The sequence below is a fragment of the Pyxicephalus adspersus genome, chromosome 5 (genome assembly GCF_032062135.1).
Source record: "Pyxicephalus adspersus chromosome 5, UCB_Pads_2.0, whole genome shotgun sequence".
Classification (NCBI taxonomy): Eukaryota; Metazoa; Chordata; class Amphibia; order Anura; family Pyxicephalidae; genus Pyxicephalus; species Pyxicephalus adspersus.
This window is the reverse complement of record NC_092862.1, coordinates 84,696,593-84,711,787: the sequence shown is the minus strand read 5'-3', so window position 1 is coordinate 84,711,787 and position 15,195 is coordinate 84,696,593. Positions and strand designations below refer to the sequence as shown.

The 15,195-nt window shown below is 39.9% G+C and overlaps 1 protein-coding gene across 1 annotated transcript in view; it reads right to left on the bottom strand.

Annotated features, from left to right (window-relative positions):
- CTNND2 (catenin delta 2) overlaps positions 1-15,195 on the bottom strand; it is a 538,472-nt gene that overhangs the window by 148,230 nt on the left and 375,047 nt on the right. The window contains exon 15 of the mRNA XM_072413368.1: positions 5,347-5,532. Coding sequence (XP_072269469.1) covers positions 5,347-5,532 — 186 coding nt within the window. The remainder of the gene's footprint in view (positions 1-5,346; positions 5,533-15,195) is intronic.

Here is a 15,195-nt window from a genome sequence, read left to right as displayed (position 1 = left end):
ACACACACACAAATAGAAAATACTTTTAACATGAAATCCTCCCCAACTTTATTTTATTCTGCCTTTATTACCACTTTGAAATGTTTGTCCTGCATAAATATTTTCTAATCCAGTTTTCCACCCTTGATAGGGCAAAATTGCATATTGGTTTGGTAAGTATTTTTTGAATGCAATATTTGTTGGGCCATTTTGTTGATGTGTTTTTTTGGGTTTTGATGTGTTTTTATATTTTATTGTGACCTTTTAGCAAATGTTTCTTTTGAATAAAGTTGTTTGTAAAATGTTGTCATTTGTTTTTTGGGGGGTTTGTAATGTGATCTCCTTTCCAATCTCCCAGGACACACAGTTTAAAAAGACAATTGTGATTGTTTTTAAGCTGTTCCTTCCTCTGAATTATTGGTAAAGCTAAAAACAGCACAATTTTCTTATTTGTTTGATGCGTATAGTTGTGCGCCAAACTTCAGAAGCGTGTAGCTCATAGTTGTGCACCACGGCGGACCCGTTACGTGTGTTTGAACTGTTTTATCAGTTGAAAAATGCACTGCACTTTTGCACAGTCCTCATTAGGGAAGTTTGTATTTTTTTTGTGTATTTTGCCCGTTTTGCTTCATATGCACTCATGTATGTATAGACATAGGTGCACATAAACCCAAACCTGTATGTATGCATTTAGATGTGTGTACATATACATAGAAAAGAGAAATTAATAGAAGAAATAGGCAAAGATGGCTTTTTGGACCCTATTGCTTCACATTGAAAAGATTGCTTATTTCTTCCTATGATTTCGGATATCATGGGCTTGGCTACAAGCAACATTCATGGAGGATATTGCTTCTGGTTAAAAGAAGGAATCCACATTTATGTGCTTCCACTACCAAGCTGAGGGCAGTAAGTCAATTATATATAGTGGGCCAACATCTAAAATGCCATTCAAATCTGCAAAAACACCCTGAAGGGATGGAAAAGCAAGAAAATGTTTGGCACAAAGTGGATTTGGCCTTGTAACTTTGATAATACTAGTACTATTTGTTTTGTGTAAACGCCTAAATAATGCATACACTCCAGTATTTATGAGCATTAAGTTAAGCAAAAACACAAAAAAAACAACAACTGTTCATTTCTAAGAGTGCGAGACCCTGCTTGTGAGCTTGGCAATCAATGTGCTTTGATGTTGTGCTTGGAACCTGGACCTCCTTCCATCACCATCAGGTGTGTTATAATGAGTATGCAACTCAGCAGGACAACTAATTGACAACCAGTTTGGACAGCAAGTGGAAGTGTGTTTGTATACAATAGGGCTAAGATCAGGCAGCACAGCACAATGACAACAAACCTATAACACAACTACAAATGAACACAGGAGTTGTGTGGGGACAAATCAACATAAGTGCAAATGTCAGGCTATAAAAAAAAACAAACCGAAATAAAATACCAATATGTGACAAAGGCAACGAGGGGGTTAAGTAGGAGTTTGGTGTGGGAACCATGCAGACATTTTACTCAATACTTGTGGAAAAAATGACAACACATTGCTGAAGAATTGCTAAACTACAGAAACTGGCATTACAAACCAGGCACAAAAACATTGCAGCAACAGATGAAGCTAACAATCATGAGGATTACAAAAAATCACATCAATGCATACCATCCAAGCAAACTTACTCCCCCCCCCCCCCCCCCACACACACACAATGCATATGTATTGCATAAGTGTATGCACAAGTGAAATCACTAAATGTTCCTTAATACATGTATAACATGTTTGCCTATAATCCTTTACTAAAATGCTTGATTTCTCTAACGTCAAACTGGAACGAAATTTTTATGAGGTCACAAATGTTTGTTCACATATTTTTTTACACTCATACTATTGTGTGATGACATATTTGAAAGTGCCACTTAATATTTATCCAGCTTGATAGAAATGAGTTTGCAGTGTTGCAACCAAAAGAAAAAGTAACAAGAAGTGCAACAAATGTAACTATAAATGAAGCAAGTTTGTGATGGAGTAGAATGTAACATAAAAAAGTAACACTTACAAAAAAAAAATAAAAAAAAAAATCAAGCATTAAAGATTCAAACTGACCCGTAATTGGACTGGAGAGCACAGAACAGCGCGCAGGTGTGCACTAATCAATTGCTATCACCTCATCATTGAGGTTAACATCTCCTGAACTGCGCAGCTGAAAATTAATAGTCCTAATTGGCGTATTCGCAATCTTTGCGGGGAAACCAGCAGGCGAGTTCACTAGAACTCAGGTCCGACCCACGATAATAGACTTTGCCATCTGGCGCGTAAATACGCACGTCGAACGTACGTGCACTTCATTGATGATTTAGGGCCACCGTCTCAGGGCCCACTGCTTACTCCTCCTTCTGTTGCTGCTGCCGCCTGTCCAGTAACCAGCCCCTGCCGCCTGCCTTGAGGGCAGAGACTGTTGCTAGTGGGTTGAGTTCACCCTTTCTAAATGTCCTAATGTTTATGCTGCCTTCTGGACACTGTCAATCACACAAAAATCCTATTTGCCTGCTGTCACTTTGCCTGACATTTTTTGGAAAACCACAAGGTCTGTTCTCCTACAGTTACCTAGCAAATTTGGTGGCTCTAACATGTATAGGGTCTTTGCTATTAATGTTTAAAGTCAGCCTATTGACTTTAATGAAATTTGCCAAATCGATTCGCCGATATTTTGCGAACCTACCGGAAGTTCTAGGTAATTTTCGCAAGACTGTCAGAGGCCTTCTCGCTCATCCCTAATTCAAACGGCAAATATGTGCAAATCACCAAAACGTCTTCAAACCCATGGATGTCCCCCTGCAGTAAACGAGTCTTGCGGGGGCCCTCTGGGCCTGCACTTTGGCTGCAAGGGGGGTGGGATGTTATTCACATCCCTCCTTAGCTTGCCATCTCCCTCCCCCGTATGATCTGCCTCATTGATGGATCACTGTTCCATCCCCATAGCCGGTAGAAAAATCTACTCGTGAAATAAATCTACCAGGGATCATGTACAAATGGGCGTGTACAATGACTTCATTGTTAGGAACGTTTCACAGCTATCATGTCATGGACTGCAACCTTACATTTCTCCCAGTACAAACCTCCAAATCTCCTAAACAGTATGTCGTACCGACCTAAAATTTTCAGGGTACTCAGGGGACCCTTATGGCTAGCACATTACTCAAAATTTTATCTCCCCACCTTTAACAACTTTTAATATATGGGGTCATAAATATAAAAAAATAGTTAAAATTGAACATCAGGGTTGCTGTTTTAAAAGTAAGTGTGTCTAGAAGCCCGAAGTTAAACATACAAATTATGGTCCCCCGGCGTCACTTACATAGCAAGGAGGTGTGAACCCTAAATTTATACCTACCTGTCACACTGTAAATGTCATACTACACTACCCTGTCACCTTCCCTATTTTGAACCCCATTTTCTCAGGAACAGGGTGATGTACAAAACCAAAAATGTAGGTGCAAGTGGGGGACACCTTTGACTAACAGCCCCTAAAATTTAATCGTTAGGCCATCGTCAGAACATAAAGAACTCTGCCCATCAGAAAAATCTACCCTGTTACACATTGCTGGAGGCTTGTAACGCCTGAACCCCAATTTCTCAGGAACAGGGGGTACAAGTAAACAAAATTAGAGGTGCAAGTGGGGGACACCTGTGGTTACCACCCCTAAAATTTCATCATTAGGCCATTGTCAAAGCATAAAAATCTCTGCCCATCAAAAAATCTACCCTGTTACACGTTGCTGGATGCTTCTAGCACCTGAACCTTAAATTCTCAGGAACAAGGGGGTACATGTGAACAAAATTAGAAGTGCAAGTGGGGACAACGGTGGCTAACACCCTCTAAAATGGTGGCTAACACCCTCATAAAGAACTCTGCCCATCAAAAGAATCCACCCTGTTACACATTACTGGAGGCTTCTAACACCTGAACCCCAATTTATCTGGAACGGGGGGTACAGATGAACTAAATGAGAGGACCAAGTGGGAAACACCTGTGGCTAATACCCCCTAAAATTTCATTGCTAAGGCATCGTCAGAACATAAAGAACTGTGCCCATCCAAAGCTGGAAGCTTCAACCCCAATTTTAACAATGTCTAACAGGGTAGATTTTTTTGATGGGCGTTAAAATTACCGATTAAATTTTAGGGGATGTTAGTCACAGGTGTCCCCCACTTGAACCTCTAATTTTGTTCACCTGTACCCCCTCGTTCCAGAAAAAATGGGGTTCATGTACTAGAGACCCTCAGAAATGTGTAACAGGGTGAATTTTTTTGATGGGCAGAGTTATCTATGTTCTTACAATGCCATAGCGATGAAATTTTAGGGGGTGTTAGCCACAGGTGTCCCCCACTTGTACCTCCAAATTTGTTCACATGTACCCTTCATTCCAGAAAAATTGGGATTCAGGTGCTAGAAGCCTCCAGCAATGTTTAACATAGTAGATTTTTTTGATGGGCAGAGTTCTTTATGTTCTGACGATGCCTTAGCAATTACATTTTACAGGGTGTTATTCACATGTGTCCCACACTTGCACCACTAATTTTGTTTACCTTTACCCCCTGTTCGTGAGAAATTGGGGTTCAGTCGTTACAAGCCTCCAGCAATATGTTACAGAATAGATTTTTTGGATGGGCAGAGTTTTTTATGTTCTGACGATGGCCTATTTTTGAAATTTTAGGGGGTGTTAGCCACAGGTGTCCCCCACTTGCACCTCTAATTCTGTTCACCTGTTAAACCCCATTCCTGAGAAATTGGGGTGCAAGCTTTAGAAACCTCCAGTAGTGTGTAACAGGGTAGATTTTTTTGATGGGCAGAGATTTTTATGTTTTGACAATGGCCTATTGATGCCATTTTAGGTGGTGTTAGTAACATGTGTCCCCCACTTGCAGCTCTAATGTTGTTTACCTGTAGCCCCCCCGTTTGGGGTTTAGGTGTTACAAGCCTCCAGCAATGTGTAACAGGGTAGATTTTTTTGATGGGCAGAGTTCTTTATGTTCTGACGATGGCCTAACAATGACATTTTTGGGGGTGTTAGTCACAGGTGCCCCCCACTTGCACCTACTTTTTTAATTTTGTACATCTTCCCGTTTCAGAGAAATTGGGGTTCAAAGTAGGGATTTTTTAGCTACCGTATATTTAAAATTATTAGTAAACAATATAATTTATAGTAAGCTATTATAAAGTAGACATTTACCTGTGTATAAAAGCATTTCTACTAATGATTTATTTAATAACTGGTAATTCAAGCAATGGTAATCTTCATGACAAAGGGAAAAATTGATCTGAAAAAAGGAGAGCAAGTGAAGTATTTGTCTTTTATTCTTACCTGGTCTAGAGATTTCTTTTTCTTCTTCTTTTTCCCCCAACATCCTGAACTTTCAGCATCTTTGTTATTTGTTTCACCACAAAGCAATCCATCAAGTTCATCAGTTCCTATCTGTTGTCCCTGAGAAGTTTCTGCAGCTAGACGGTAAGAGAGGTTCCTTAAAATGCACACACAGTTTTCAACGGTCTGTAAATTGAAAGAAAGAAAGTTAAAAAAAATAGAAAAGTTCTAAACAACAGTGATTCCTTACAGATCAAAACAAAACTGTTTGTAAAGCGTGTATTATTTGAGTAATTATCTGTAAAGCAATTGTTAGGACCCGATTGTTCATTAAAGATATTTAGAATCATAGCCTATTTTCCTCTCACTGCCATTGAAGGTCATTAAGAGATCTATGTCCTTTCTGATGGAATTACAGGCCTCAATGACTGGGATTATAAGGAATCTGCATATAATTGTTGACCTGGTGGTTCACAAATAACTTTAGAGTAAGAAAGCCATTTTGAACTAAAACTCACTTGAATCATACCTACAGTTTGCTAAAACTTTAAGGTATCTGGAAAAATGTTTTATAGTATGATGAGACCACATTAGCTTTTTGGCCATCAAATGTCTGTTTATATCTATGCAACATAACACAACTAAAATTTAGCAAAGAACAAAGGGTAAGAGTAGACCTATGCACAGAAACTTAAGGCTGTAATTGCTGCCCAAAGTTCATCTTCAAAATACTGACTTGAATGTGTATACTTACGCAGTCCACTTTAAAAGGCATTTTTTTCAGTTGACATTAAAGAGTATACCTCTGCAGATTGGTTTACAAAAATTTTCTGATTCAGTCCTTTATTACAATAAAATATGATAACTTCCAAGTGGGGAATACTTTTTTATGGGCACTGTAGCAGAATGATAACACAGATAGGTTATGGTATCTCATATTACCCTATAAAACTCAGGATCCTGCCATTTTCTGTCTTGATTTTTGTAAGTTGTAAAAATAAAATTTAAAGGAATATGAAAAAAGCAAAGATTCTGTTTTGCGTAACTGACATCCCTGACAGGTAACCTTTTCTGCAATTTAAATGAGGATACACACGTTTAAAGGTGTCCATATTGTAGTGGGTTATCATGTATTTAAATAATGCTGTGAGTATGAGAACATTTAACATAAAAAAGTGTCTAACAGCTATCTGCTTTATATAGGGATGATTCAACAATTTTACGCAGGGTAAACTAAATACTCACTGTGACTAACCCTACTTTCTAGAGCAGTAGAACACTCACTCGTATGTATTGGCACACATGATAGCAATGTGCTATATTGATAGTCTAGTAACCTAATAAACAGGGATTCTGTGCAAAGCAGTCAAAATACTACTAGCAAGAGGCCAGCATGTCTTTATTTCACAGGCACCATATATATATTATACTCTAGCTCTCCCCTAACATTTTTCACCCAGGAAATATATCTACATAATTCTTTTCCACATCAAAATAATCCCTAACTTGGAATTGACTCCTCCTTCTGCTGGCACACATTATTATCAGTTAGGGAAAGCAACTAATCTATGAGCTAAGAGACTTTGGCTCTCTCCTTATAATTAAACCTCTAAAAGTAATAACTACATTTAGACAAGAGACACTCCTGTCTGGCAGGGCGACTGCAAATCTCTCTATGGGAAGGTGCAGAGTTCACTGTGCAACAAAGAAAGAAGATTTTTATTGTTAATGATATTAGTTTTAGGATGGACTGGGCAATCATATACACAGCCTACCCTAGGTATCACCTGCACATGTTGCTAGGGCTAGAAAAGAAAGCAAAAAGCTAAAACGGTAGGGAACAGCACAGATCAGAGGGCTTGATTATGCTTGAAGTCTATCAAACAGGAAGTAATGTGGGATGCCTACTCCGTCATAGTTACATAGTAGGTTAGGTTGAAAAAAGACATAAGTCCATCATGTTCAACCACTAAGGAAAAAGACATATTGCAGATATAAAACCCTATAGACATAGTTGGTCCAGAGAAAGGCAAAAAAACCTGGTACTATTTGTTTCAACAGGGGAAAAACATTCCTTCCTGATTCCATGAGGCAATCAGATGTCCCCTGGATCAACAGTCACTGTTTTTTTTTTTTTACTTTAAAGTCCTAATACTCAGTATTGTGTTCTTCTAGAAAAACATCCAGCTTTTTCTTAAAGCAGTCTATAGTAGTTGCTGAAACTACTTCCTGAAGGAGCCGATTCCACATTTTCACAGACCTTACAGTGAAGAATCCCTTCCTTATCCATAGCTTAAACTTCTTTTCCTCCAGATGCAAAAAAAGTGAATAATGGGGAAGAGAGTTTCCATATGGATCGTTTATATATTAATACAGGGTGATCATATCCCCCCTTAAAGGTCTCTTCTCAAGTGAGAATAGATTCAGTTGAGGTAATCTCTCCTCATAGCTGAGCTCCTCCATTCCTTTTATTAGTTTAGTTACCCTTCTCTGCACTCTCTCCAATTCCACAATGTCCTTTTTGTGAACTGGTGCCCAAAACTGGACTGCATATTCCAGATGTGGTCTGACCAATGCTTTGTACAGGGGCAGGACTGTGTCTCGATCTCTGCAGTCTATTCCTCTTTTAACCCCCCTAGCGGTAATCCCAACTGTGACTCGGGGTGGAAAAAAACATGCAAAAAGCGGTAACCCCGTCATACTCGGGATAACTTTGGGAGCCCCCCTTACCTCTGTCCCCCGCTCCAGCGGCGATCTGAAGATCCCGCTGTGATGCCGGGGGTGCCTGTCCCTCGGGGGGCATGGCCGTGTGGGAAATTTAAAAGCAGATTACTGAGTAATCTGCTTTTAAATGCCGCCCGAGTACCCGCCACGCCGCTGCTAGCATCCGCGGTTGGATGCGATGCACCATGCAGGATTTCTGCATGGTGCATCACATCTAACTACAGATGCAATCAACAATAGGGGGTGATGCCATCAGCGATTTCCCGCTGGCATCACCCCCCGAATTTATTATAGCTGCTCGCATCACCCAGATATCAGCCTCCGGGTGATGCGAGCAGCTTCATTGGTTTCAGTGGAGTGAGCAGGGCGGGGACATCCCCATTGCATCACCCGGCAAGATGTGACATCTTCCGGGTGAAGCGATGGATTGTGGGGACGGGAAATTTAAAAGCAGATTACTATGTAATCTGCTTTTAATTTTTTTTTACAGTAAAACACACTACAAAACATAAAATAAAAGTATAAATACACATTTTAGTGTACCAAGCATCATTCCCCAGTACCCTGATTTACATTTTTCCCACTATTAGCCCTGACCTTGATCTGACCTTTTGATGGCTTATAAATCACTTCCTGAATGTATCATTTGATCATTTTGTCTTTGACTTTGATTGTTCCTGACTGACTTCTGGAGACCACATGGCATCCAAAAGGCATCTCGCCAGTGCAAGCACTGTTTTGGAGGAATTTGAACGCACCGATAGCGATTTGGAGTCCCTTGTGGAATCAAGCGATAGTGATTCACCAGGAAATTTGTCATCAGACAGCGAAAGTGAACTGAGCAACGATTCTGGACCTGAGGTCAGTGCTGTGCGCACATGGTGTCCTATTGACCTTGATGTGGACCCGAGAGCACCACCAAAATTTCCATTCAACGGCGCACCTGGGATGAAAATTGAGGCTAAATACGACGACCCCCTGGCATACCTGAAGTTGTTTTGGACTAATGTTATCCGAAGAATTGTTGCTGGGACAAACAGGTAAGCTGCTCTTGTGTTTGCTAACTTTTTAAAATGTTTTGCTAATTTTTTTTTTTTTATGCAAACATGTATGCTGCTTTGTGCTAACTTTTTAAATTTTTCCTATGCCAACATGTGTGCTGCTCTGTGTTTGGTAACATATTACTTGCAACAATTGCACTATAAAATAACATATCCTAAAATACATTGAAAATATCCTAAAATACACGCTGGACAACAACAAGGTGCTCCACACCTGAGGTTTGCAAGAAGCAGAAAGTGGGAACATGTGACCAATGATGACATGTGGCTGTTTTTGAGCTTGGTGATCCTGCAGGGAGTTGTGGGCAAACCCGTGCAGAAGTGGTACTGGTCCAAGAATAAAATGATTGCCACTCCATTCTTTGGCACAGTCATGCCAGAATACCGATTTTACCTCATCATGAAGTACCTGAACTTCGCAAACAATGAAGAAATTGATGAGACTACCCATCCTGCACCAAAACTGAAGAAAAATTGTCCCAGATGATTCTACAAAATTTCCTGCAAACCTATGTGCCAGAAAGAGATGTCAGCATTGACGAAAGTCTAATGACGAAAGTCTAATTATGAGAGGCTCAGCTGGGTGCAGTACATTGCGTCAAAAGGGCACGATTTGGCGTGAAAACGTATATGCTGTGTGAATCCTCATCTGGCTACAGTACTGTACACTGGAAAAGGGACACAGTTCAAACCAGATACAGCCATTATGGATTGGCAACATCTTCAGTGCTATCCCTCAGTGAGTCATTGCTAGGTCAGGGCTATTGTGTCACAACTGACAATTTCTACACCTCTCCTGAGCTTTATGAGTTCCTTCTGCAACACAGAATAGATGCCTATGGTTAACCGTTAGGGCTAACCAGCGCAACCTGCCATCACTGTTTGCAAAAGGAAAGCTGAAGACAGGAGAAATTGTTGCCTGGCAGAAAGGAAAGATGAAGACCCTGAGATGGCATGACAAGAAAGATGTGTGCCTGATGAGTACTGTCCATAATGCCTCCACTGTTATGGTACACACAAAACGTGGGAAAGAAGTGATGAAGCCACAGGTTGTTATTGACTAGAACACCACCATGGGAGGTGTCGACAGAGCTGACAAAGCCATGACATTCTACCCAGAGGAAACAACTACAAGTACTACAAGAAGATTTTCAGGCATCTTGTTGAGCAGTGCCTAAGGAATGCCTACACATAGTTAGAGGCCTGTGAATCATTCACACTTCATTTTGCAAGTTTCCGAATCCATAGTCAAGAACCACCAAACATCATCAGTGGCTATGAATAGACCTGGAAGTCATGCTTCCACCGTTGTCAACCCAGAACGCTTGACTGGTCGTCACTTCATTGAATACATCCCACCAACCCAGAAAAAGGCAGCACCCACAAAGATGTGCGTGGTTTGCTGCTCAAAGACTGATGACAGAGGAAGGAAGAAACGCAAGGAAACCAGGTTCTACTGTCCTAACTGATGTTGGGCGTTGTGCAGCACCCTGCTTCAAAATCTACCACACCCAGGATGTCTACTAAAAATGTACCGTATTTTTTGCCGTATAAGACGCACTTTTTCTTCCCCAAAACTGGGGGGGGAAAGTTAGTGCACCTTTACGACAAATGTATTATAAATAATATACTCACCCGATACCCGATCCTGCGTGTGTCTCTGGCTGCATGCATCGTGTCTTCTCCTGTCTGTAAAGCAGAGCGAAAGAAGCCGGCACAGCGCCACCTGCTGTTCCCTGTCCTAACTGCCGTACAGTGGAAAAAAAGCACAGAGTGATCAGAAGGGGAATTTGAATGACACAGAGTGATCAGAAGGGAATTTTGAATGACACAGAGTGATCAGAAAGGGAATTTGAAAGGCACATGAGTGATCAGAAGGGGAATACCGGTATGAATGGCACATGAAAGATCAGAAGGGGAATATTCTTTCAGAATCTTTTTTTTCTAGATTTTCCTCCTTTAAAATTGGGTGCGTCCTATATTCCGGAGCGTCTTATACGGCAAAAAATACAGTAAATTTTTTCTAAAATCTGCATTTAATTTATATTATTATTTATCAATAATATTGCACCCTTGTTTGGAAAATTTCAGTGAGAACATTTTGATAAAAAAGTTTTTTTTGATAAATTACATTGTTGTAGTCTAATATTTAATTATTTTTTATACTATGATTTATAATTGTGTTATATTATAATATAATAAATATAATTATTATACCAGGGAGTTAATCCTACAATACTTACAGGCCCACAATATAAAAGAAAATTTCTATGCAAAAAAAATAGGATCACTTTTTGCTTTAAAAAACTGACAGAATTAGAACGCTGGGGGAGGGGGGGGGAATACAAGAAAGTACTTTGCTAGCTTTAGGTATTGCAGCTTGGCATTGCATGCTGTTATCAAGTTTATGATCTACCAGACCCCCAGATCCTTTTCCCATTTTTGACTCCCCCAAGTGTATTCCCCCTAGACCGTATGAAGCATGCATGTTGTTAGCTCCGAAGTGCATAACTTTACATTTATCTATATTAAATGTCATTTGCCACTTGGCTGCCCAATCAAACAGTACATCATTTAATGCTTCTCATACGTATGGTGAAGGATGCATGTAAATAGGACCATTCCCTTTCATGACAGGAGAGGACTCTCTACAATCATGAAAGTAAAACATAAGGCTAAAGTTTAGCTTGAAGGCATTGTACCATCTTGCTACCCACATTCCAAAGTTCCTGCAAAGTATTAGAGTGGTTGATACAAGTGGTATGCAGCTTAAAAAAGAACAGCAGAAGCAGTAGGGAGTTGCTAGTTACGTAGCCTAGCCTAACTCACATCCTGTTCAGCTGAACAGGAAGAACCCAGAAAATGGGCTTTAAGAACAAGTGACCTTAAGAAAATTAAAAAAAAATGTGCTAACATTGTGCAGTCAAGACTCAAATGATCATTAAAAAGATATTCTATTAAACCCCCCTTGAGTGTCAGAAACCTGCAGTTGTCTAGTCAAAACATCTAACTCATTAAAGTGGTGACTTTATAGAGCTAGACTTTTTTGCTGCTCTGTGGTATAGGGAGTAACTTGTACCAACTACACAGATTTAGAAATCTGGTCTGTATCACAGTGCAGAACCCTAAACAATGCAAAAACTGTCAGGCGATTCAAGTCTCTGTCCAGTGCAGGGCCCTCATAATAAAACACACAATTTTTTTTGCACCAACAGGGTGACAACACATTTTTTGACTAGAGAGACTAACAGGATCTGCTGTTGTATATAAACTGGCATCAAACTACTGGCAGCTGTTAACTGAAAAAACTTCTTACAAAGCAGAGCTGCAAAAAAGACACTTTTTCCTTTGGATACAGGCATAATTAAGGCTGTACATCAATTGTGCTCCTAAACAAATGTTTTCCCTTGTTTTCTCTTACTGGAAATTGACCACAGTTGCCAAGGGTTTTGTTTTGCCTTGCTCAGGACCAGAAACTCAGGACCCCTGGGTATATGTTTTTTTTATTTAACTAGCTACCTATTCAAGAAAAGCATAAACATTGATAGATTGGAAGACAATAAAAGTCTAAGGATCAAATTAGATAGAAAAATACCAAGACAAGACAGAGCTATGAGGCAAGAAAGAATAAATCTAATCCCAGTGGAAATACTGGATTTCAGGGAAATGTAGTATTTGGTAGACTAATAGACTTGCAAAGTCTATAGATTTACAGAATACTCCAGCAATCTCCTGCAGCATAGGAGCGATCAGTCAAAGGTTAAAAAAGATGGACAGACAATACAGGTGAGACCCCCAAAATATAAACACTGGTAGACAAGCTCAACCTGCTATCAAACATTGGTAATGATTGCAATAATGTAGCTGTGGGGTTGATCAATCATCTAGTCTATGTGTAAATCTGAGATGTATTTCAGGTCAGATACTCATTGGAGTAAAACCATGTCCATGATGGCAGCTTTTATTTTTTTTTTTCTATCTTCCCAGATTTACTCTCAAGCCCCTGTCACAAACTCTATTTTTAAGGTAAAAGCACAAAAAAATAAAATATTAACCTACTTGTCTTTGAACTTGAAGATTTGACTACTCTAGTAAAGTCAATTCCTTCACATTATCTGTACTCTTCTCTTCTTGGACTGGGGTCTAATTACTCCCTTCATGCATATTCTTTTATTCAGAATGGAATGATGAAACAGAATACTACATTGTCTCCAGGGTCACAACTCTGGATCTGCTGACCTCACATTCAAGAATACATTGCCCAGAAGTAGTCATAGGGCTTTTTGGTGCCTAATCAAAGGAGGCATATATGGGTAAATAAGATGCACAAAATTTGTTAAACCTTACATATATTCTTACTGAAACATTTGGGTATTGCTCTTTGTTAATTACGTGCATGTAACTTGCATGTGTCTGCACTTTGACATACCGTTTGGGAGCCCATCAAAGGTACCCACCCCTTACCCACCACATATGCTACTGCTTTATTTTTAAAAGTACTTTTTCTATGTAAATTGATGCTTGAATCTGTATCGTCTGCTGATATGTACACTGTACTTGTGACATTGCAATGCCCTTTTGGTGACCAATTGATTCTATGTTAAAAAACATAATCCTTAAACCCAATGAAAATGCAACTTTTGTGATAAACGATCTAGCCATTGGGTTTCTTTAGTTGTTAGCCATTAAACATCAATATGTTAATACAAAAACTAAAATCTCATATACGCTTTATCCTGTTCATTTATTTTAATTTTTTATATTTTTAAATCTGTATTTTTTTTAAATTTTAACATGGTCAATTTAAAAAAAGGCTTAATAAACAAATTAAAAAAAGTTGTCTACTTTTTTATGTAAAGTAAAAATTTTGGTGATAGGTCTGCTTTAAGTCCCAAACACAGGCTTGGTTGCAGCCCACAAGCTGCAATTTCCACTTAGTCTGCCTGAAAGCACACCTGTGCTATTTGTAGCAGTCTGGTATAGACAAACATAGGGGGATTGGCGTCAAATGCTGGGCAGGCACAGAGGCAACTCCAGTTTCACTTTACTGCTCCTAGCAGTAATCCCAAGTGTGATTCGGGGTGGATTTTACCTGCAAAAAGCAGTAATCCCCAGTCACACCTTGCTCCATTGGTGTCCCTGCTGGTCCCTGCAGGTCATAGGGACACGTCCTCCTCCTCTGATCTTCAGCCGCGAACTGCAGAGACCATCTCTGCGTCGGTGCGGCCGGGAGGATCGTCGGAAAATTCAAATACCTTTGAATAACTATGTCAATTGCACATTGATATTTATTGCGCTGCCAACCCCTCCCCTCCCCAGGTTCAACTGATATCCCAAATTCCTTGTTACTCAATAAACTGATATCCCAAATTCCATCAATAATCAAAACCCAAAGCACTTCTATTTAAAACAACAGGCAAGGTCATGTTGGGACCCTGGTCACGTGCCCAAATCTCAAGTGCAATGGGAATTAATCAAGGGAATTGACACAGGAATTGGAAAAGATTTGGACATATAAATATACTCTGCAACTTCTATCTTCCACCTTTGGACTGATTTATCCACCTGGACTCCAACACATTCGCTGCTGCTGCCACCATTCTAAACAGGTATTTCATCAAACCATCTCTTTGAATCATCATCCCGCACTCCTGGAACAAGTTTACAAGCCTCACTTGAACCCATAATATTGGACTGGTTCTCTTGGACTTCAGTTTGCCACATTGATTATTGTACGCATATGGTTCCCAATTATCTGAAAAAATGTATTATTCATCCTGCTCTCTCTTTGTTGGCACTACTCCCTGCACTCCCCAGTCTGATAACTCATTGTCTCTCTGCTCTTTCACTCTCCTTATTTCTCTGTCTGTGCTCCTGCACCTTTTTACTTTACTGATACTCTCTGGTGACATCTCACCCAACCCTGGTCCCCCACACAGCTACCCCCTTCCAAATACTCTCAGCAAGACACTCCCTTCTCCTAACCTTATCCCCATTCACCCTATCCATAAGTCCTTACCCCCTCTCTCTGGCAGTCTATGGAATGCCAGATCTGTTGGCAACA